The sequence below is a fragment of the Spermophilus citellus genome (assembly GCF_964194105.1).
Source record: "Spermophilus citellus genome assembly, chromosome: 2".
Classification (NCBI taxonomy): Eukaryota; Metazoa; Chordata; class Mammalia; order Rodentia; family Sciuridae; genus Spermophilus; species Spermophilus citellus.
Genome location: NC_138183.1, coordinates 189,938,844 through 189,963,135, shown reverse-complemented (window position 1 = coordinate 189,963,135; position 24,292 = coordinate 189,938,844). Strand labels below are relative to the sequence as shown.

Below are 24,292 nucleotides of genomic sequence, written 5' to 3'. Positions count from 1 at the left end.
TTTGGCTGCAACATCCTGTTAGAAATGCTACATTATAAACCACAGGGCACAGTGGGCACACCTGTAATCCCAGTGACTGGGGAGGCTGAGGCAGGAGGATCACAAGTTCAAGGCCAGCTTCAGCAACTTAGTGAGATCCAAAGCAACTTAGACTCTGTCTCAAAAATAAAAAAAATTATAAAATCTGAGAAAAAATGAGTTTATTTGCAGTTTGACCAAATAGGAAAGATAGATAATCTGCCTTCCTGAACCCCCTGAAGAATTAGGATTAGGGAAAGAATAAAAGCAGAAATACGTATATGTATCAGGCTGTGTGGGGTTGTAAATCATTTTTCTTTCTTTTTTTTTTTTCCAATGCTAGGGATCAAACCCAGGGCCTTGTGCTTACTAGGCAAGCCCTCTACTACGGATCTAGGGATTGAACCAGGAACATCATACCTACCATTTTTCCTGTGCTATATCACCAGTCTTTTTTTTTTTTAATTGGAATCTGGTTAACTTTCTAGGCTGGCCTGGAACTTGTGATGCATTCCCTTCCACCTCTCAAATAGCTGGTATTACAGGAGTGTGCCACTGTGCCCTCCTGGCTGTAAATCTGGTTTTCAGGTCCTGTTGGCATTCGCCTGGTGCCAGAGGCTAGAATTTTGAGGGGTAGTTTTCATGTCAGCATGAGATGATTGAAATAGACACATTTAGGGGCTTCCACTCTGAATTAAGGGCAACTTGCTCTGACTGAGAGTGAAAGCTGTCAGGCCACACCCCAACGCTGAGATCCTCAGGACACCAAGAAAGCTGAAAATGGACACTCCCTCCGCTCAGGTCCATCTAGCACTGGGCTGACTCATAGACACAGGGAGATCTCCTGCCTTCTCCCTCACTGCGCTAACTCTTCTTTAAAAGCTCTATTCACCTTCAGGGATCTTGAAGCAATAAGTTTCTTCTATCTTCCTTCAGAGCTGGCTTTGGATAAAACCTATTTTCCTACTAATTTGACTCTCTATATTTCTGGAGCACAGTGTGGTAGCCTCGCCTCTTCCTCTCCAGGCTGGTGTTGGAGCAGCTAGGTAACGTGATTGATTGCCTGCAATATTGGAGACAGGAGTCTTTGACTCTGTGTGTGTAAGAATGGAGTTTGAATCAAGTAAGCATGAATACATAGGCAAAGCTTTAATCAGGACTGACTCATAGTGGGGTAGGGAGGGGTTGCATGGAAGGAATAGAGGAACTCTAGATAGGGCAGAGGGGTGGGAGGGGAAGGGAGGGAGCAGGGGGTTAGCAATGACGGTAGAATGTGATGGATATCATTATCCAAAGTACATGTATGAAGACATGAATTGGTGTGAATATACTTTATATACAGAGATATGAAAAATTGTGTTCTATATGTGTAATAAGAATTGTGGGGCTGGGGATGTGGCTCAAGTGGTAGCGCGCTCGCCTGGCATGCGGGCGACTGGGGTTCGATCCTCAGCACCACATACCAACGAAGATGTTGTGTCCGCCAAGAACTAAAATAAATAAATAAATAAATTCTCTCTCTCTCTCTCTCTCTCTCTCTCTCTCTCTCTCTCTCTCTCTCTCCCCCCCCCTTTTCCTCTCTCTTAAAAAAAAAAAAGAATTGTGATGCATTCTACTGTCATGCATTTAAAAAAATAAAAGCAATTAAAAAAAAAAAAGCTTTTATCAGAAAGAGAAAAGGGGGAGGAAACTTCACCTCCTCCAGGAGAAAGAGGCAGGTCTGATAGAGAAAAGTCAGAACTGTCCATGAACAAATGAGTGGCCCAGGCCTTGCCCTATATTGAGTGGCTGGGGCAGGAATGGTAAAATATTTAAGGAGTTTCTTTTTTTATGTAATACTCTTGCAGATATCTTTTGGCATCACCGTGTACCTGGTGTTTATGGCTGATGTGGTTACAAATAGGAGTATGAGCCCAGTGGGGTGGTGCATGCCTATAATCCCAGCAGCTCAGGAGACTGAGACAGGAGAATCGCAAGTTCAAAGCCAACTTCAGCAATGGCGAGGTGTAAGCAACTCAGTGAGACCCTGACTCTAAATAAAGTGCAAAATAGGCTGGGGATGTGGCTCAGTGGTCGAATGCCCCTGAGTTCAATCCCTAGTACCCCCCCCAAAAAAAAAAGTAGAAGTATGAGAACCAGGTGGCACACACCTGTAATCACAGCAACACAAGAAACTGAGGAAAGAGGATTCCAAGTTTGAGGCCAGCCTCAGGGACTCGGCAAGGCTCTAAGCAACTTAATGAGACTCTGTCTCAAAATAAAAAATAAAAAATTACAAAGGGTTCGGGATATAGTTCAGTAGTAAATCACCCCTGGGTTCCATTCCCAGTTTAAAAAAAAAAAAACTTTAGTAGCAGATTATGAATTGAGAAAGTTCATTTGTCATTTTATCCCCTATTATCCTTGACTGTCTGTAGGAAGCTAAAATGGAGGAAAAAAACCCTAAGAGATTAGCTGATAATGACTGGGTCTTTAAGTTTTTCAAATTTATAGGAGTGGGGCTGGGGCTGGGGTTCAGTGGTAGAGCACTTGCCTGGCATGGGTGAGGCACTGGGTTTGCTTCTCAGCACCACATTTTAATAAATAAAATAAAGGTCTATCAACAACTAAAAAATATTTTTTTAAAAAATTTAAAGGAGTGTTTGTTGCACTGGTAATATAGCTGCTAAAGTATGGCTAGGCTTCCTTTTGAAACCCTCTACTTGTTTGGGCCCCAGACCTAGGAAGCTCCTTTCTGGAGGGAACAGGCAACCTGAGTCCCTGAGTAAGGTTAGAACTTTCACTTTGAGGCTGGGAGTGTAGCTCAGCATTAGAGAGCTCTCCTAGCATGCACAAGGTCCTGGTTCAATCCCTGTTACTGTAAGAAAAAGAAGAAGAAAAAGAGCTTGTTCAATTTAACCTTGACTAAAGGAAACAGAGACCAGACCTAGAAGGTCAGTTCATAAACTTGTGGGCCTTTTTTTATTTATATTTTTGAAAATTTTAATTAATTAATGTATTTATTTAATTAGGCATATATGACAGCAGAATGCATTTTGATTCATTGTACACAATTGCAGCATAACTTTTCATTTCTCCAGTTGTATACGATGTAGCACCGCACCATACGTGCAGTCATACATGTACCTAGGGGAATGATGTCCATCTCATTCCACCATCTTTCCTGCTCCCATGCACCCTTCCTATCCTCTCTCTCCTTTGCCCAAAGTTCCTTCATTTTTCCCATGCCCCCTCCCCACACTTATCAGCAAGAACATTCGGCTTTTGGTTTTTTGGGGGATTGGCTTACTTCACTTAGCATGTTATTCTCCAACTCCATCCAATTACCTGCAAATGCCACAGTTTCTTTAATTCATCTATTGAAGGGCATCTAGGTTGCTTCCACAGTTTAGCTATTGTGAATTGAGCTGCTTATGAAATTGATGTGACTGCATTACTGTAGTATCCTGATTTTAAGTCCTTTGAGTATAGACCAAGGAGTTGGATAGCTGGGTCAAATGGTGGTTCCATTATAAGTTTTCTAAGGAATCTCCATACTGCTTTCCAGATTGGTTGCACCAATTTGTAGTCCTACCAACAATGTATAAGTGTGCCTTTTCCCCCACATCCTCGCCAACATACATTACATCCTCTGTATTCTTGATAACTGCCATTCTGACTGGCATGAGATGAAATCTTAGAGTAAGGATAATAGTCAAGGATAATAGGGGATAAAATGACAGATGAACTTTCTCAATTTAGATTTGCATTTCTCTAGTTACTTACCCCGTCACCTGAGTTTATTGACTGTGAGCACCCAGACACAAATTGTAGAGGAACTCTGTGCTTGCTTTTATCAATACTCCTTTTATCAATACACCACCATGGTGTTTTGTTTGTTTTTTTTTTCTCAGAAACTATTCCTGCTTCACTCTCCTCTGTCACCATCTTATCACCCTATGAAGGAATACAACTAAGAGACGATTATCAACAAATGGGATGGACTCTGGCTGGCTATCATTGGATAGCTAAACTATGTACAAGGCCCATCCCCAGAGCTTCCAGTTGGGTGACCTAAGGTATTTCTTCTTTCTCATTTTTTTTTTTTTTTGCAGTGTTGGAAATCAAATGCAGGGTCTCACATATGCTGAGTTAGCACTCTATCACTGTTCTTTGCCTCCAGCCCCAGGTGATCTTTATTATTTAAGCCTCTTTACATCAGATGTATCTGTCCCTTGCAATCTAAAGAGGCCTATAGGTGCAGATGCTGTGTTACATGTCTTCCATTTGTGCTTCCAGATCCACCATATTCTTCTCCCCAGGGAGGCCAATTATTTCGGGGGTGTATTTACAAGCTCTTAGGCCCTCTGACTCCACCTGAGTTTGGCCACTGGGATCCTAAGGAGATCAGAAGCAAGCTACTGTTGGAATATCTGGGCCCCTTCCTGACAAGTCCCTGAAAGGTGCTGCATTTCTCTTCTGAGGGTCAGGGCCCCCGACAGTTCTGGTATGGCTCCCTTCCTTGTCTTGTTAGCCTTTTACTAGTTTGGGGAGCCACAGTACTATTTCCCCATTGCTGTCTCGAAACCCTGCCAAACTTTATCAAGAGTTCCTTTATGAGAGCCTGATGTGGTGGTGCTCACCTGTAATCCCAGCAGCTCGGGAGGCTGAGGTAGGAGGATCATGAGTTCAAAGCCAGCCTCAGCAACTTGGCGAGGCCCTAAGCTACTCAGCAAGACCCTGTCTCTAAATAAAAACTAAAAAGGGCTGGGTATGTGTCTCAGTGGCTAAGGGCCCCTGGGTTCCATCCCTGGTGCCAAAAAAAAAAAAAAAAAAAAAAAAAAAAGATTTCCTTTATGAAACTTTCCTCAGATAATCCAGTTTGAGGGGGCCTTCTGTGTCCTGTCTACATGCTATTGAATGTGTGTGTCGTGCATGCCCACAACTGTGTGCACATTTATGCATGAACTGTCTCTGTACGATTTACTTGATGATTAGTCATGAACTGGGACAGGAAGGGAACTAATTTTAAAGTATTCGCTACCTGCCCTTTCCTATGAGAACATCAGCACCTCCCATCAAAACCCAATTCTCAGCCAGGCACAGTGATGCTCTCCTGAAATCCCAATGACTCTGGAGCCTGAGGCACGAGGATCTCAAGTTAAAGGCCTGGGCAGTTTAGCAAGACCCTGTCTCAAAAGGAAAAATAAAAAGGACTGAGGATGCAGCTCAGTCACAAAGTGCCCTTGGGTTCAATCCCCAGTACCAAAAAACAAAACAAAGACCCAGTGCTCAGGAGTTTCTCAGAAGTTTGCTCCTGTCTGCTATCTCTCTTTAAATTGGGCTGCCCTCTGAAGCCCAATCTTATAGCCAGTTTATCTTATAGATTAACTACACTGAAGTTAGCTAGAAATGAACAGAACCCTCCCTTCCAAACACTCCCTAATCCCAAGTTATATAGGAGAAGACCACATCTGAATGGGGCTTTGCAGAAACATCAGCCACAACAAAAAACAGACTAGTCACTCTAATCAACACAGAAACTTTGATAATTTATATCTTCTTTATTCCTGCTTAACTATGTGAATGAACTAAAATGCACACAAGCACACAACCCCCATTCCAGAAGAGGTTACTTTTTTTTTGGTGTGTGGGGGCAGGGGGTTGAATGAAGAATTGAACCACTCAACCACTGAGCCACATCTCTAGCTCTATTTTGTATTTTACTTATAGAGACAAAGTCTTACTGAGTTGCTCAGTGCCTTGCTAAATTGCTGAGGCTGGCTTTGAACTCCCCATCCTCCTGTTTCCCTAGCTGCTGGGATTACAAGCGTGAGCCAGTGTGCCCAGCAAAAAAGGGTTACTTTTCAAAAACAGTGAACAACTGAGGTGCTCACCTACCTGGGACCCGCATCCCTTTTCTTGAAAAAAAAAAAAAACATATAAAAGATTCTTCCTCAGGGCAGGGTGTTAGATGGCATTGAAGGTAAGGGACAGCCATCTTCCAACAAGGCCGGCTTGTTGCTAAGGAAGCTCTTCTCTGTCTCTCTGCCTCTCTATTTTCTACCAGTCAGCCGCAAACAGAACCTTTTGTGGTTGCACCTATGAGGCCATTTCATAAGCACGATTTGGTTTCATTCTAACAATCCTATAAAGTAGGGATGGATTTTTAGCCACATGTTATAGAAGGTAAAGCTGAGACGAAGGAACTCTCTAAAGTCCCACAGCTGGGACTCCAAAAGGTCTAGTTCATTCACTTTTTTTTTCCCCTGTGCTGAGGATCAAACCCAGGGCTGCTCTACCACTGAGCCACATCCCCAACCCTTTTTATTTAGTTTGAAACAGCTGCTCACTATGTTGCTGGGGCCTACCTTAACTTGCCATCCTCCAGCCTCAGAGTCCCCAGTCCCTGTGATTACAGGAGTGCACTACTATACCTAGCTCATTCTCATTCTTTATGTATTAGTCCAAATGGCCCATTTCCCAAGAGGCCTTCTGTTTTAAGGGGACAGATTGATAAAAATAGTGGGAACATGAGATTAAGGGAATAGTTCTGGGCTGGAGTTGTGGCTCAGTGGTACAGCGCTTGCCTAGCATGTGTGAGGCACTGTGTTCGATTCTCAGCACCACATATAAATAAATACATAAAGTAAAGGTCTATCAACAACTAAAAATAGGGACTGGGGCTGTGGCTCAGGGGCCGAGCGCTTGCCTCGCACACATGAGGCCCTAGGTTCAATTCTCAGCACCACATAAAAATAAATAAACAGAATAAAGATATTGTGTCCATCTACAACTTAAAAATAAAAAAACCCTAAAAATATATTTAAAAAAAAAAAGCATAGCTCTATAAAATGAGCCCACTGGGCTGGGGTTGTGGCTCAGTGGTAGAGCACTTGCGTCACATGCATGGGGCACTGGGTTTGATCTTCAGCATCACATAAATAAATAAAATAAAGGTATTGTGTCCATCTACAACTAAATATTAAAAATAAATAAATACAATAAAGTTCAATTGACAACTAAAAATATCTTTTTTAAAAAATGAGCCCACTCTGCTAACCCACCCTAACACACACATGCTGTCTTTGCCAAAAAGCCTTCTGCCTGGAGCCCCACCTGGTCTAGGCAGGGGCAAAGGTCAGGTAGTCAGTGTAGGTGATGAATGATGGGAGTTGAGAGAGAATGATGACTGGTCATCACTGGTTATCAAAGAGAGAAAAATGGGTTGTTAACCTCCACAAAGGCTCATGCTCCTGGGAACTCTGCCTTGCGAACAGCCTCCACATCCCTGCTCTTGGGCACAGACATGGAGAGGAGAAGGCAGTAACTAAAAGGGGAGTGCTGGGGCCTATAAAAGAATAAGACACCTCCCCCCCCACCCCCGCAGACACTCAATTCTGGGGTCCCTTCTCTTTGGAGAAGTTTGTCACTGTCCCTTTCTTAAATAAAACTGACTTTCCACACGGTCTTGGCATTTTTCAGGTCTTTAATCTTCAATATCAGGGAAACAAGGACCCATTCCTGATACCAAGACCAGTATCACCCTGAACACTCGATTTGGCGGATGTCATCACTGAAGTTTCTTTTCATAAGACAATAGTCTTTTCCTTCATGACACTTTTTGTTGTTGTTGTTGTTTTGTTTTGTTTTTCATTCCTTGTTTTTTGGTACTGAGATTTAACCCAGGGACACTTTACCACTGAGCCACATCCCCAGCCCTTTTTTATGTTTTCATTTTGAGACAGGGTCTCACTAAGTTGCTTAGGGCCTCACTAAGTTGCTGAGGCTGGCTTTGAATTTGTGATCCTCCTGCCTCATCCTCCTGAGTCACTGGGATTACAGGTGTGAGCCCTTGCGCCCGGCTATGACACATGTTTTTATTTAATGTCTGTCCCAAGGTCCATTACTGCAGCTGGGCTCCATATCTGTTTTGTTTAGTGCTTGCTTCTCCTTGCTTAATATAGTTGCTTACTACATATCAGGCCTCGAATAAATATTTGCTAAGTGAAAAAAATGGCAAAGGAAAGGAACAAATGTCTTATTAAATGTCTGCCCAACATCAGACATTTTAGAAGGTTTATCTTATTTCTTCCTTTTTGCCATGATTCCATGTGGTACATTGTTGTCCCATTTTAGTGATAAGGAAACTGAGATAAGGAGAGGGAATGTAACTTTCCCAGAGTTACTAAGCCCTGAGCCAGAGTTCAAATGCTAGTCCTGTATCCCCACAGCTATGCTCATCCCTCTGTCCCTCACTCATAGGGTAAGAGGAGGAGGCACTAATCAGTGGCACTCAGGTGAATCATTCCTGGACAAATAGAAACTTAGGTAGCAAATAGTGTCTGCTGCAGTATCTCCCCTGTGACCAGCCACTCCCAGATCCTCCTGGCACCTATGCTCCCAGCCCCTCCAGGAAGCCATGCTGTTCCCTGTTTGTCCTCAGGTGCTAGGCCCAGCTCCACCTGGTCTGAGACCTAAGAACACAGTGTTTCCTACCTCTCTCCAGGGCTTCCTATGGCTAAAAACCTGCTCTACAAGCTCTCTGGGGCGGACCTTGAACACTTGGCTGTACATGGTGCATGCTAGCCAGTTCACTAATTTCTGGTAATAAGGAGGGTCAACTGGGCACCATGGGGCATGCCAGTAACCCCAACTACCCTGGAGATTGAAGCAGGGGGATATCACAAACCGTAGGCCAGCCTGAACAATCTAGTGAAACTCTGTTTCAAAGTAAAGTTAGGAAAAAAAAATGGCAGAGAGCTGGGTGTGGGGGGGTCTTCCTGCTGATCTTCTAGGCCTACACTATACATCAGCCCAGGCTGATACCTGGCAGGATCTTTTTTTCCCTTCCCCCTTGGCTCTGAGACCCTGTCTACTGCCCTTTCTAAAATCATTGCCTTTCAAATGGAAGCTTCTGGGATGCTGAGCAGTGTTTTGTTGTTGTTTGTTTTGTTTTGTTTTATGGCACTAGGGATAGAATCCACGGCCTAGGCACATGTTAGGTAAGCTCTCCATCACTGAGCTCCATCCCCAAATCAATGTTCTTTTTCTTGAGCTGGGGGCTGGTTACACAAGTGTGCTTTGTAAAAATTACTTGGGTACATTTTTCTACATATAAGTTATACTTCAAAAAAAGACTGGTTAAAAAAAATTGTTGTCACCCACTCCTGCCTCAGGGTTGCCCACCAGACCAGTGGGACCCATCTTTCTACAGACCCACAGGCCTTTCTCATCTAAGAGTTTCTGATTGAATCATGTCTAGCAAACACAGGACAGCAAAGTAACCAACTTGGGCAGTGCCCCAAATCCTGGACTCCCAGAGTCCTCAAGCACTCTCTTCCTCCCTCCCTCTCAGAGCCATCTCTTGATGCCCCTAAGGCCTCTCTTTGGCCCAGTCTGAGTTAGAGCTTCTTAGATATTCTCTTCCCCCCACCCACCCTCTTTTTTAGGACATGATGACAGCATCTAGCCTGCAGGGCCAATTTTCAGGTGCCTAACACCAGGTGGAGATTAGTTATTGTTTCCCAACTGGCCACTGTCATTCAGAAGAGCACCTCCCTTGCCTGGATTTCTGTCAACTAGTCCTCCTGGTTCCTGGAGAGCAATAAACTATATTTCTTTCAGCCCCTCATTTCTTGTCTCCCAGCCTAACTGCAGGCTGCAGCTGATTACCCCATAACCTTTTCTCACAACCCTAGGAGAGGAGGAATCCTTCACAGGGATGGGGAATTAGCAGCAGACCCTCCCATTGGCCAAATACAGCAGGAATGCTAAACTGGGCTCCTGGGGTAACTAAGGCCAATGCCAGCTCCTTAAACAAAAAGAAATTCTTAGAAACTTATCCATATTCACAGAGGATGAGGGACAGAGGCTCAGGGGGGCCCAGCTGCAGGAGCCTGACCAGGATCACTCTGTGGAACTGGATAGCTACTGCTGCTGTAGTTACAGACAGGCTCTTGGCCATACCAGGACCTGAAGAAGAACCATCCAATCACCTGGGCTTCTGTAGTGGGATTAGGGATCAGGAATAGACCCTTGCCAAAGACTTTAACAGAAATTTCCCCAAAAGGGAGAGTAGGGTAAGGAGAAGCCAGAGTCTGAACTTTATTTATTTATTTATTTTAAAAAATATCTTTATTTTATTTTTATGTGGTGCCTCACGCATGCCAGGCGAGTGTGCTATTACTTGAGCCATGTCCCCAGTCCAGAGTCTGAACTTTAAATGGCCAAAAGCAATTGTCTCTTACCACAGGGTGAAATTGAATCAAACTTTGATGTGACCTTCAACAAGGGCATAGGTTGGTGCCACTCGTTATATACTTATCCACTCATGAAATTTGAATCATACTATTTTTACAAGATTCATTTAAATATGTATGTACTTATTATTCTCCCCATCTAATTTCATGAGGATTTCCTTCATATTATGAACTCTTCTGTACCCCTTTTTTTTTCTTTTGGTACCAGAGATTGAACCTAGGGGTACTTAGCAACGGAGCCACATTCTTAGTCCCTTTTTGAGATAGGATATGGCTAAGTTGCTTAGGCTGGCCTTGAATTGTGGTCCTCCTGCCTCGGTTCCCCAGTAGCTGGGATTATAGGCATGCAACACTGGGCCTGGCCCTTTGTTTGTTTTTGAGATGAGGTCTTGCCATGTTGCTCTGGCTGGTCTTGAACTCCTGGGCTCCAGCGATCCTCCTGCTTCAGCCTTCGGAGTAGCTGGGACCCTGCGTCTGGCTCTGCATATCTTTTTTTCCTTTTCATTTTGGGGATTGAACACAGGGCCTCAAGCACTTTAGGCAAGGCTCTAACACTCAGCTATACTTCCAGGCCTTCTTCAAAAGTTCTGTTTATTTTCAGGGATTTCAAAGATGGAAGCTTTGAAACGTTTATTCCATTTTTCTGGCATTGATTAAAACCTCTTTTTCTACCAATTTGACTTCCAATATTTCTGGGCAGTGAGCTGTTGTAGTTCGGGTCGCCCCCAGCCCCTCCCCCAGCCCGGGGGTAAAAGAGCCTCTGGGTACTGCCAAAGCCTATCAGAACGCTCCGGAAGGAACATGCCAGCACTGGGAATCTGTCCCACAGAAAGGGCTCTGAGGTCCTTGGACTTCGGCCCTGACTTTTCCCCACCGGGTGGGAGAGCACGAAACCCCGAGGAAGGGGCAGGAGGAGCCCAGGAGCTAGGCAGTAAGAGGTGGCGCAGGTCGGTACCGGGGGAATTCTGCTGGAACACTGGCCGGCACCAGAATTATTCAAGAGTTGGAATTACCTGAGAGATGACTTTCAGAAAACCTATGGGACCTAAAAGTTCCCGTAGCAAAGCGGAGTCTACAGAATCGGTTCGAAAAGCACAGTGGGGTGGAGGGGGGGGGGGAGATCAGCTCAGTGCTTTTTTCCTAAATCAAGCCCTTTTAATAAACCAGTTCGAAACACTGATGCCGTCTACTTGGTGAGAGGTATCTTGGAAAGATGAGAGTATTTTTCTCCTACCACCACCAGTCCCCAGGTTTCACCCGCTAAGGAGGCAGACGATTCGGAGGCTGGAAACCCGCGTTTCCCGCTGATGGCTCTGTTGATCTGCTCCTTCCCGACAGCGCCCTCTGCTGGCCGGAGCCGTAGGGGGAGGTGCTAGGCCTCGTGGGCTGGAAGAGGTTCAGCCCTTCTGCAGAAGCTAACCCTTGCAACTGGGAAAAGAGCCTGTTCTATAGTGGGAGGGAGGCGATCTGGTCAGAAAGGTCAGCCATGGCAGGTGAGGGTAGACCTCTAAGGGTGAGTTAGGAAGAGCGGGAGGGAAGATTTGAAAGTTTCTGTGGAGTATGGGGAAAAGTGCGTCATACTGGAGAATTATCAGTATATACCCATGTTATTTTGCGCTTTTTAGCTTTTGCTCAGGCTGGTATTTCTGCCTGGAAAACATTTCCCAGTCTGGTGTGGTTTATTGGTTTAGTTGTCTGTCCTCTCACATCAGTCTCCCACATCTGAGCTTCTTGGGGGCCTGGGCTATGCTTGGGAGTAACTCCCATGACCAGCCCAGAGCTTAGCATAGAGCAGAGTTCAGGTTAGTCTGAGGTATGATAGAGGGAATGAGAAAGAAGTAGAAAGGAGATGTAGTAGAAGGGCAAGGAAATAGATTTTTACCCAAAGTGCTGTATAACTTTCCAGGTCTGTCACCCCCAAATTCCTGGGGAATCTGTTAATCTATCTGAGTATTGTTATTAACCCCCCGATAAATTAAGCAAAGAGACATACAACAGATTAAGTAACTTACAATTTAGTGGACTTTCTAATGCTATCTGTTGATCAGATGATGAAGACTATGTCAGCCTAAGGATCCAGATATTGACCATACAACCAGAAACTGCCTTGAGATCACTAATGTGATATAATTCCTTCATACCTTCCCATACCCAGCCCTTACCAAGTTTCCTTTAAAAGAAGAGCAGGAAACCACCAAAACACCTCTCTCACTCTCTAGATGGCCCACATTCTTCCTTGCATGTGTATTCCTTGCTTTACCCTCAAAGGTGTCTCCCTCTTGAGAATACCCATATTCTCCCCTAAATGTGACTCTACTTTCCTAAGGAAATCTCTGCCTATGCCTCTGCTGAAAGTCTTTCCTTCTCATTTTCCCAGAACCCTGCTGGTTCTGGGTTGAATTTCCCCTTCTCTCTGGGAACAACTCAGACCCTTCTTTGGAGCCATCTCTTCCCCCTTGACAAGTTGATTTGCCAGCAGGGACTAAGGCCAGAAGGGGTAATGAGGTAAGGATAAGGCTTTGGACTTTTATTCCTGACTGGTGGTTTTTTGTTGTACTGTAAGTCTCTCTCTGTGTGTGTATGTGTTTGTGTGTGCTGTTGTTGTGTTTGTTTTTTTCAGTACTGAGGACTGAACTCAGGGCCTTACACATACTAGGTAAGCACTCTACTACTGAGCTACACCCCCAGTCCTTTTTATTTTGTTTTGAGACACAGTCTTGCTAAATTGTCCAGGCTGGCCTCAAACTTGTAATCCTCCTGCCTCCCAAGTAGTTGGGATTATAGATATGTGCCACTGTGCCTGGCTCTCTGGTTCTATTGAAGAGACCTAAGGACTAATGCAAGATGGCCAAAGGATACAGCTATAGTTTCTTCATCTTGCTTCAGCCAAATCAGTTTCTTCCTATATTGCAAGTTGATTGGGAAGGGAAGAATTCATGGAGAATCTCTGTAAATTCCTGGCTGGAAAGGGGAAAAAAGGCCCTAAAGGACAGCTAAGGGTGGTTTGAGGGATGGTAGCCTAAGAGAGTTTGGAAGAATGGTGAACATTGGTTGAGTTTTGTATACACACTCATGGATCTTAACTGGAATCTCCTTTGTCCCCAGCAAAACCTCTTCCCAGGACTTGTCCAGAGTGAACTCTGGCTGGGGTCTAAGCCTGGCAGGGTCCTCAGTCTTGTAGGCAGACCAAGAGCTCTCCTGACTGATGGTGACTTATGGAGTGTCTCTGTCAGGGACTGTCCATGGTGAAAGGACGCAGTTGAGCTCCTTGGGGTCTGGGATGACATTGACAGCTTCCTCACAGAGACCCTCTGTGACCAGTGCTTCCCAGGAGCTCAGCAAAGGTGTGTCAAATGAAAAAAATGAAGGAAGGAATGAAGACATACCCGGACACATGGAAGGAAGAGAGACTTCCACATTTTCTTTCATTCATCCTTTGGGTCAGCAAGCATGGAAATAGTCCTGAGCTCCTGAAGTGCTGGGCAGAAAGAAAAGCCAAGACCTGGTTCTTGACTACCAAGGGCTCCCAGGTAGGGGAGAGGCAGACATGTGTTTGGTCAGTGACAAATCTTGTCTAGTCACAGAATTTTAAAATTCATAGGCTTATCGTAAGTGATAGATCCAGCAGTGACATCCTCCCAGGTGAGGAAACTAAGCATGGCTAGAGGTGGATTTAGGCTCTCAGTTTCTTCTTCAGTGAATTATAGGAGCTGGGCTCACCACAGAGTCTTGTAGCTATGACTATTTTGACGTTTGTGATTGATTTGGGAGCACTTTGTGAACATACAGCCCCTTTCTCCTACTCAACCAGCCTAGAAGCTGGCCTTGGGAGCTAATTGCATCAGCTGGAGGAAGAACTGTCTTTTCTCAGAACTGGGGGAGGGGTATGACAGAGAGGAAGTTGGGAGTGGGGCTGGATGGGAAGATTTGCCAGCTTCCTGGGTCCACTCTGGTCAGCAGAATTTGTAGTAGATTCTCTGAACAGCCAGAGATCCATATTCCCAAGTAAGCAGAAAAAAAAATGGGCCTCATGGGGTGAACTGTCTCTAGAGAAAGGGGCCCTTCTACTCCCTCTAAAATGCCTCTTCCATAGTTGGTCATTTGGTTCTTTTTTTTTTTTCTTTGTTCTAATCAGTTACGCATGACAGCAGAATGCTCTTCAATTCATTGTACACAAATGAAGCACAATTTTTTACTTCTCTGGTTGTACAAGAAGTAGGGTCACACCCTTTGTGCAATCATACATGTACCTAGGATAATGATGTCTGCGTTATTGGCTCTTGGTGCCTCCAAATCCTCTATTCAGAGGAGTTGTGTTTTCAATGTGAAGGATTCTTCTTTTATTTTGGTACTGGCGGTTGAACCAGGGACACTCCACTACTGAACTATATCCCCAGCCCTTTTTATTTTTATTTTATTCCCTAAATTGCCCTGGCTGACTTTGAACTTGTAATTCTTCTGACTCAGCCTCCCAAGTCTCTGGGATAAAAGGAGTGTGCCTAAACTGGACGCATTGGTGCATGCCTGTACTCCCAGTGGCTTGGGAGGCTGAGGCAGGAGGATTGCAAGTTCAAAGCCAGCCTCAGCAAAAGTCAAGTACTAAGCAGCTAAGTGAGACCCTGTCTTTAAATAAAATACAAAATAGGGCTGGGGATGTGGCTCAGTGGTTGAGTGCCCCTGAATTCAATTCTGGTCCTTGCAACCAGCATGGCCAACCTAGCAGGTTCCAGCAAAGGTCGATGGAAAATTAGGAAAAGAAAGACTCACATATGCAGATATTGAAGATAACAGCTGGGATTGGGTGGAGCACTGCTGTCTAATGGAGAAGCAGGTCTAAAGACGCCAGCAATCTTTATTATATATTTATCTCGTTAATCAGATTAAAGACTATGCAAGCATTATTCTTTGTATTCCTGAAAGTTACAAAGTTAGCAACATTAAGCAGCTTATTCCCCAGTTGCCTTCTACAGTTACAATGTGCTATGTTAGGAGCTTTGTGTAGCTTTCAAGAAAGTCCATTGTTTAAATGGGGTCTTAGCACAGTGTTATGTGCAGGCTGAGGAGCAGCAGAGCTGGTGAAACATTGTGGTTGTCTGCCAAGAGAGTTTCTTTATTCCCAGGAGCTGTGTGCCTGAGATCAAGGTAGAGGCTGATAAGACCCTAGCACAGAGCCTTCTCATGGAGGACATTGCCATAGCAACTAGTCATCCTGCACCTTTTTACAGAAAATTTCCCAGGTACCAGGCATGCCACAGCCATGAAGTCATCAGGGAACCCATTTCAGATACTGCTCTCCCATTCACTGTCACCGCTCTGCACACCTGGTATCTCCCCTACCCCCCCAAAAAGGAGTGTGCAATGCACCTAGCAAGATTCTTTATGTAGTTCAACTCCTCTGCTTTCCAGGTAGGAGATTGAGGCTGAATGTCTTACTTAAGGTCATGCAGTGAGTCAGTTGTCCCTTTAGGAATCCTTTGTGATGGATAGCACTTGCCATTCCTTCTGTCTACAGGACAAATCTTCTTGAAGCCAAGAATGTTAAGGTCTCAGCACAGTTGTTTCTTCTTTCCTGGCCATTTAAGAACCATGTTTGGGGGCGCTGGGGTTGTGGCTCAGTGGTAGAGTGCTTGCCTCACCTGTGTGAAGCACTGGGTTCAATTCTCAGCACCGCATAAATAAATGAATAAAATAAAGGTCCGTCAATACTAAAAAATATTAAAAAAAAAAAAAGAAAAAAAGAACCATGTTTGGGGGTGCTGGGGTTGTGGCTCAGCAGTAGAGCGCTTGCCTCACACGTACGTGCGAGACCATGAGTTCAATCCTCAGCACCACATAAAAATAAATAAGTGAAATAAAGGTATTGTGTCCAACTACAACTAAAAAATAAATATTAAAAAAAAAATAAAGAACCATGTTTGGAGTTAGGCATTCCCAGGCTGCGATGTGGTAGGCCCTGGGCTGAGCTTAAGAATATGTATTTCTGGTGAGCCCTGGGATGATTAGATGCTGCTGGTCTGTAGATCACACTTTGACTAGCAAGTCTTGTTATCTTGTTTTGTTTTCTCCAAAGGCTATGTCACAATGTAATGCTAATCACATTTATCTGTGCATATGCTCATGATGGTTCTCTCCCAAATAGATAAAAACTGGGGATGGGGTCTTAGCACAGTGGTAGAGCACTAGCATGTGTGAGGTACTGGGTTCAATTCTCAGCACCATATATAAATTAAAAAAAAATAAAGTCCATGAAAACTAAATTATATATATATTAAAAATCCAAGTAAATAAATAAATAAATAAACTGCCGCAAGTGCCTGGACCTCATCTGCCCTCATGTCCTGTTAAATCCCAGGCCCAGAGTGCTGCACATAGTAGGCTCTCAATACATGGGCTTCCCTGTGTGAAAAGCAGGAGGTCGGAACATACTGTATTAGCTGAGTGTGTGTGGGGGGGAGGGGGCATATTATGACTACAAAGCCTCTCACTTCTTGACTCCATATATTCCCTGGCCAGGACTGGAGTGACAATGTGAAGAAAAATAGCCTGAGGATCCAGGTGTGGTAGCACAAGCCTGTAAACCTAGCAACTTGGGCAGCTGAAGCAGGAGGATTGCATGTTCAAGGCCAGCCTGGGTAAATTAACAAGACTCTGTCTCAAAAAATAAGTGAATAAATAAAAAGGGATTGGGATATCACTCAGTGGTACTGGGTTCCTTCTCAGTATCCCCTCCCCCAAATAGCCTGGGGAACTGGAGATTTGGAGAGCACTTGTCTAACATGTATGACCCCTGGTTCCCTCCAACCTTAGCATCACACAAGCACATAAAAAAAAAAAAAAATTCCTGGAGCCCATAGACATCAGGTGATGTGCTTGTATACAACATTTTCAAACTGAAAAGCTTGTCCCGACCTTGGTCTGTTTCCATTCTGTAGCCACCTGGCCTCAAGGCCAGCCTGGGTTACTTGGGGTCTGGCAACCCCAGATACCACCTGATCATCTTATCCTTGCATCACATTCATACATTATTCCTGGCTTGGACTTTGAGGACTTTGACTCCAGTCTATCTGGGCCAGTTTAGTTTGCCCAGCTTGGGGCACTCAGGGCGAGGCTGTAGACAGCTCTGCAGAGGCCATGCCAGGAGGCACCTTACTCAGCCTCAGTTTCCTTCGGGAGTGGTGGGAGGAAAGACTTGGGAAATCCAATGAAGCTTGAAGTCTAGTCCAGCTTTTGCTGCTTCCTTCCCCCACCTTTGCTGGGATTTTCCACCTGTGATGGCCCTGCTGGACCGGATGAGGCATCTTTGAGAGGAGGAAAAATACTATAACCCCTGAAACACATTTCCTGCTTTCTTCCTCTTCCCACACCTAGAACCTCCCTGAGTCCAGCCTGTCCCTTTAGCACTCCATGTCTGTCTTCTACTCTGACACATGACTGGCAACATTTTAACTAAGGCCTTCTGTCTTCCAGGGAGACCTAGAGGCAGTCTCAGTCTGTAGCCTGCTGGCCAGGGGACCCTGGTCAGCCAGACCCTCCCTCATTCCTTCCCAGGTCTCCTTGTGTTCTACACTTATTCATACAGAGGCCATTTAGTTGCCTAATTGCTAAGTCACTCTCTCCCTTTTCCACTTGATTTACTCATTCATTTCTCTAGTTCAAGCTCAGGAATATGTCTGGAAATAGAATGGCCTCAGATGGGATTAAAATTCACACATAGGCAGAATAACACAGTGAGATATACTAGCCATGTGCTTGGGAGGAGTCTAAAAATCTGAAGTGGAGAGGCCTTAACAAAGTTCAGTCCTCTCAGTTTTATACATGGGGCAAGGGAGGCCCAGGGGTAACCCAGGTCATTGGGCAAAAGAATCAGGAGGCAGCTGCTAGGGCACTCCTGGCAAGCCCTCATGCCAACATCAGCATGCCCCGACCACGAGCAGAACACCATGTTTGCCAGTTCTTAGTTTGTAACCCTGGGGCTGGGTGAAAAAATGTAAGAACTAACACAGGGAGTAATGCCCTTAGGGACTGGACCTAAATTCAGAAGGAGTTACAAAACCAGGGCAGCAAAGGCCTCCCCTTAAGAGATTTCCAAACCTTTCAGTTGACTGTGTGGAGGCTGGAGTCCAGGGAGTCTGGCTGTATCCCAAGAGGCCTGTGGGTAGCACCAGAACCCAGTGACACTGTCCAGCCTTATGAAATATCTATACCCACTGCTTAGCAGCCCTAGAGATTTGTATACAAGAGAAGCCCCATTTCTATTTTTCCTTTCTTTTTTTTCCCTTCTCTTAATACCAAGGACTGAACCCAGGGGTTCTCTACCACCGAGTTACATCCCCAGACTTTTTTATTTTGAGACAGGATCTCACTGAGTTGCCATGATGGGCCTTGAATTTGTGATCCTACTGCCTTATCTTCCCAAATAACTGGGATTGTAGGCATGTTCCACCTTGCCCAGCCCAGAAGTCCTATTTTTTTAAAATATTTTTTTAGTTGTTGATGGACCTTTATTTTATTTATGTGTATGTGGTGGGTGCTGAGAATAGAACCCAGGGCTTCATGCATGCTAGGCAAGCACTCTACCACTGAGCCACAACTCCATCCCCAGAAGTCCTGTTTTCTTGAGGAGAAAATATTTGAAAAAATTTTTCCTCAGTCAAGGAAAAAATAATGTTAGAAGACTAGAAGTGAATTCATCAAAGGCTTACTTAAGTGATTTTTGTTGTTGTTGTTGTTGTTGTTTTTATGGTACTGGGGATTTAATTCAGGGATGCTCTACCTAGATCTTTTTTTTAAATATTTTTTTTAGGTGTAGTTGGACACAATATCTTTATTTATTTTTATGTGGTGCTGAGGATCAAACCCAGTGCCTCACACATGCGAGGTGGGCACTCTACCAATGAGCTACAGCCCCAGCCCAGATATCACCAAGTTGCCCAGGCTGGCCTTGACTTTCTATCCTCCTACTTCAGCCTCCCAAATTGCTGGGATTATCAGCATGAGCCACCATGCCCAGCTTTAGGTAGTCAAACTCTTTTTGGGGGGAGGGGGTAAGGGGGTATGACTGATGATCAAACCTAGGCCCTCACATGTTAGGCAAATACTATACTACTGACCTACATCCCTAGCCCTTAAAATTAATTTTTAAAATTAATTAACTTAGAAAAATTGCTGTTTTCTGCTCATAGTTTAGGAAACAAGTTTATGCAAATTCTTTACCTTGCTGACTGATTGAGGTAACACCAGGCTAATGCATCTTATTAAGAGTTTTTTTCCTAGTCAAGTTCATGGTGGAAAAGCACCCTCTATAAGGAAGATTGTCAGGGACATGAACATGGCCAACATCCAGACCCCTTCTTTCTGGATTTCTGGCCCCCACTTCAGTGCTCTTTGCCCCACACCAAACTATTTCATTTCATGACGCTCTTCCCTTGTTCATTTCACAGTCACTCCAGGTTGAAGAAGTAAGCTTTGTGCTTTCAGAGGGTAGCAAAGACTCAGTTTGACCTCAGGTGATCTGAAAGGATTATTGACTTTCCTGCAGTCAAGTGCATCTGTTGCCAAAGGGAAAAGCTTTGCTTTAACTAGTTCTGCAAGCTGCCAGTGGAAGAGCTGGGCTCTTACTGAGGCAGTCTTGTAGAACTGAAATGACAAGCAAAAGGCTGGCTGGTCTGTCCCTGGGCAGAGTGGATCACCTGATACAGACCTTGGGACCCAAACCCTGGGATTGGCTTAAAACAGGGCTGTGTTGACCCAATGACTGGGCCTTGGCTTCCTGTCAATCTGCGGTCAGAACCAAAGCCTAGAAATAGTGCTGGGGCAGTCTTCCCAACTCATTGTGTAAAAGCAGGCAACCATGCCGGTACTAACCAAGCGCTACCCTAAAAACTGCCTGTTGGCCGTCGTGGACCGGTACTTGGCTGTGGTGTGCAACATGGAGCAGGTGGTGATGATCCCCAGCCTTCTGCGGGATGTGCAACTGGGTGGACATGGCGGCCAGGCCCAGATGGGGGCCCCTGATCTCTACACCTACTTCACCATGCTCAAGACCATCCGGATGGATGTGGAACATGGGCTCCTGCCGAGGGAGGAGTGGCAGGCCAAGGTGGCCAGCCGCAAAGCGGATGAGGCTGGAAAGGAAGCTGCCGAGACAGAGGAGGCCAAGGAAGAAGTCTCCGGAGAGCTGGACCTGGAAACCCAGTTCCATGTGCACTTCTCCAGCCTCCATCGCATCCTTACTCACCTGACTGTGAAAGCTCAGGAAGTGACAAGAAAATACCAGGAAATGACGGGACAGGTCCTGTAGGCCTCCGACTCTAGGGAAGGTAATGGTGGCTATGCTAAAGGGTCCGGGTCCATGGAGGGATATTCCTGGGGAAGAGGGAGTGGTGGTGCAACCTAACAAGAGAGGGGCAGGTTGGCTGTCAGAGTCACCACACATCAGGTGGCCATTGGAATCACCTGGGGAAGGCTCAAGACTGGGCTCACCTTCCTAGTCTTCTGACTCAGTATTGATGAGTAATGGCAGTAAACTATTATGGAGACAAGAAAAAAGTGGCCTGTGAGTGCATAACTCATGGGCACAAATGTGTCTGTGCCTGTGTGCATTTATTGGTAAGTATGTGAATGCTTATACCTGTATGAATGTTCTCCTTGTCAACGTCTTTAAGTATGTGATTAAAGCTAGGCACAGTGGCACATACCTGCAATCCCAGTGATTCGGAAGGCTGAGGCAGGAGGATCCCAAGTTTGAAGCCAGCCTTGGCAACTTGTGAGACCCTATTTCAATATAAAAAAAAAAAATAAGATAAAAGCAAGACTGACCTCAGCTTTGAGCTGAGTGCTCTTTCCATTATACCTACTCTCTCCCACTCTGTAATGATGGAGAATAGACATGCCCTCCCTACCCACAAAGTCTGTAGAGAATTCTTTCCAGGTACTTTCCCAGCTGTTTTCGTTTCTGCACCTCAAATCCAAATGGTCAACTTCAATGCTGCTTTTCTCTCTCCTGAGATTTTCTTGGCTGCCTTCCAGAGTTTCTTCTTGAATTAAATTGAACTGGGTCAACAGCCAGGGGGCCTCAGAAGAGCTGAGCTCTGGGTTCATGTCCTGCTTCTACCACTGAGCTGAGACCTTGGGAAAGCCACTTCACTTCTTTGTGTTTCAGTTTCTTCACTGCATCATGATAGTAATAAAAAATAACAACTGGCATTTGAGTACTACTTAAATCACTTGTATATTAACTATCTAATAAATTATCATTACTTTGAAAAATAGTTTTAGTTGTAGATGAACACAATACTTGTATTTTATTTATTTTATGCGGTGCTGAGGATTGAACCCAGTGCCTCAAATGTGCTAGGCAAGTGCTCTACTACTGAGCTACAATCCCAGCCCTGTAGTCTCATTCTTTTCTCTACATTGATGGATTTTCTGTGCTCCTTAGGGCGTAGATTTCAGAAGAGAATTGGAGATGGAAGACCTGGTAGAAATCCAACTTCTTCTTTTTTTTTTTTTTTTTTTTTTTGGTACTGGAGATTGAACTCAGGGACACTTGGCCTCTGAGCCACATACCCAGCACTGTTTTGTATTTTATTTAGAGATGGGTTTCACTGAGTTGCTTAGCACCTCGCTTTTGCTGAGGCTGGCTTTGAACTCGTGAGCCTCCTGCCTCACTTTCTTGAGCCATAGGGATTAAAGGTGTGAGCCACCACACCCAGTAAAATCCAACTTCTTGACCAACCAAATAGTCATAAAGGCCACAGCAGCTATTCTCTACTACAGTATTTCAACATACCTTAACCTCATTTTCATTCATGGACAAAGTATGGTTTGGCAGATACTGAAAAATCTGGGCTCTTTTCTTGGCTCTGCCATTTTCTTTTGTAATATCCTAGAGAACATATTTGACCTTTCTGCATCTCAGTTTCCACTAAATGTAGAAGAAAAACCAGAGGAGTGATCCTAGCTGACCATCTGGTTCTTCTTCACAGCTGAAGTGTTGCCAGTTTTCCAGCAGCAGTGACAAAACTTTTTCCCCTTGCTCTTCCTATTTTAATAGGTATATCACAGTGCCTTGTTGAATTTAGACTCATTTGGTTCTTTAAATTTCCTGCACTCCACAGATCACTTTACACAAGAGAATGCAGACTATGATGAGGACTTGCAGCAGTGTGTCAGCCCTGATTCCAGAAACACCTGGACCTGCGGCTGAAGTGAAGGCGACTTGTGTCTCTGGGATGCTTCCCTACCTCCCTCTGAGCATCAATTTGTGACCTCCAGTCCTTGGCTCACCTTTAGGATGTGTTGCTATTCACAACTCCATTTAATCCTCTTACCAGCTCAGGGTGGTGGCCAGTGGTTCATGAGGGAGTAGACAAAGTTAGTCTAGTATGACACGGAAGAGCAGAGGTGTTAGTCTATGACCAAAGTTCACGTCCCTCCTCTTGGCAGTCATCCACCCTGTGACCTCAGGCATTATTCACCCACTGGAGCCTAAGTAACCTCATGTATAAAATGGGGACAACTTACCTCACAAAGTTACAAAAATGTAACAAGATGAATCAAAAGAACCTGGTATATGAGAAATTATCAGATTGTAATAGACTGATTTTTCTCCCACCTTCCCCTATGTATTTGCTTTAGTCCTTAACTGAGGTAGCAGGAGTCCCTCAGGATGAGTACCTCACTGTTACGCCTGCCAACCACTGATAAGGCTGAGCAAGAACTATAAACCACCTGCCAACCACTGATGAGGCTGAGCAAGAACTATAAACCTATTTATTGCAGTAGCAATAAAGAAAAAATACCTTGTATTTGTACATCTCTTTATTATTTCAAAAGCACTTTCTCCAATGTTTTACTTTTTACAAGTGATACTCAAGTAAATAGAATAACTTTATTTTTCCCAGAAAACTTCTGCTTTGAAATCATGTATACAATTTTACTAATATCCCCAAACTACTGATTATAAAATTTCAGCTTTTTGGACAAGCTTTTTAGAATTTTTTGGGGGGCTGGGGTGGTGGTGGTACTGGGGACTTTAAAACCCAGGGGCACTTTACAACTTTTATTTATTTATTAAAAATATTTTTTAGTTGTCAATGGACCTTATTTATTTATACGCAGTGCTGAGAATCAAACCAGTGCCTCACACATGTGAGGCAAATGCTCTACTACTGAGCTATAACCCCAGACGCCTTTTTATTTTTTGAGACAGGGTTTTGCTAAATTGTGGAGGCTTAGAATTTGTGATCCTTCTGCCTCGGTCTCAAAGTTGCTGGGATTACAGGTGTGCTCCACTGAGCCTGGCAAACATTTGGATTTGACTATAAAGAACCACCTTCTTCCGTGACTGTGCCAAGCTCCACTGTAGACTGTGCTAGCTGAGCTCTTTGTCCAGGATGATTCACCTAAGAGCACACTCCTGTGCAGTATCAGATGTTTAACTGTGCTTGCCTTAAGTGTCTTCCTTCCAAACCACCCTATATATTGTTGCAAAGGGAGCTCAGAAATACAAACCTGACCATTATTCCAATTAAAACCCTTTTACTGAATTCCCCATACTTAAGGAATCAAGTTAAAATGATCTATGATTCACAAAACCCTTTATAATCTGGCTTATTTTACATTAGAACAGAAGCTGGCAATTCTTTTCTGAAAAGGGCCAGATATTAAGTATTTTAGGCCTTGCCTGCTATAAGCTCTGTCATAACTACTTGACCCTGCTGTTGTAGTATGAAAGCAGCCATATAAACAAATGAAAGTGGCTGTGTTTCAATAAAACTTTATTGACAGTGGGCCAGAGTTGGTCCATGGGCTGAAGTTTTCCAAATCTGATCAGAATAAATGGAGTTTAGTTCTGATTTGGAACTAAATTTATTATTTTGTGGTATTGGGATTCAATCCAGGACCTCACAAATGTTATGTAAGCACTCTACCACTAAGCCACATCCTCAGCCCTTAAACTCCATTTAAAAATCTTCCAAAAACTGGGTCAATGGAAAGTGAACTATTTTTTTCTTTTCTTTTTAAATATT

General features: G+C 44.3%; 1 protein-coding gene across 4 annotated transcripts; it reads left to right on the top strand.

Moving 5' to 3' along the window:
- Positions 1–835: 835 nt before the first annotated feature.
- THRSP (thyroid hormone responsive) lies at positions 836–23,068 on the top strand. Of its 4 annotated transcripts, XM_081280027.1 has the most exons (4): positions 3,939–4,076; positions 12,637–12,764; positions 19,700–20,578; positions 22,379–23,068. In XM_081280027.1, the coding sequence occupies exon 3, from the start codon at positions 20,110–20,112 to the stop codon at positions 20,557–20,559; it is 450 nt and encodes a 149-aa protein (XP_081136153.1). In that variant the 5' UTR covers positions 3,939–4,076; positions 12,637–12,764; positions 19,700–20,109; the 3' UTR covers positions 20,560–20,578; positions 22,379–23,068. The 4 variants fall into 4 exon arrangements, with proteins under 4 accessions (XP_081136154.1, XP_081136153.1, XP_081136155.1 ...); XM_081280028.1 differs by lacking the exons at positions 3,939–4,076; positions 12,637–12,764 and adding an exon at positions 836–1,064; XM_081280029.1 differs by lacking the exon at positions 12,637–12,764 and having other exon boundaries at positions 3,943–4,076.
- Positions 23,069–24,292: the final 1,224 nt, after the last annotated feature.

Excerpts from the sequence above, each read along its gene's own strand:
- THRSP (XM_081280028.1), top strand. The coding sequence starts at position 20,110 with ATGCCGGTACTAACCAAGCGCTACCCTAAAAACTGCCTGTTGGCCGTC.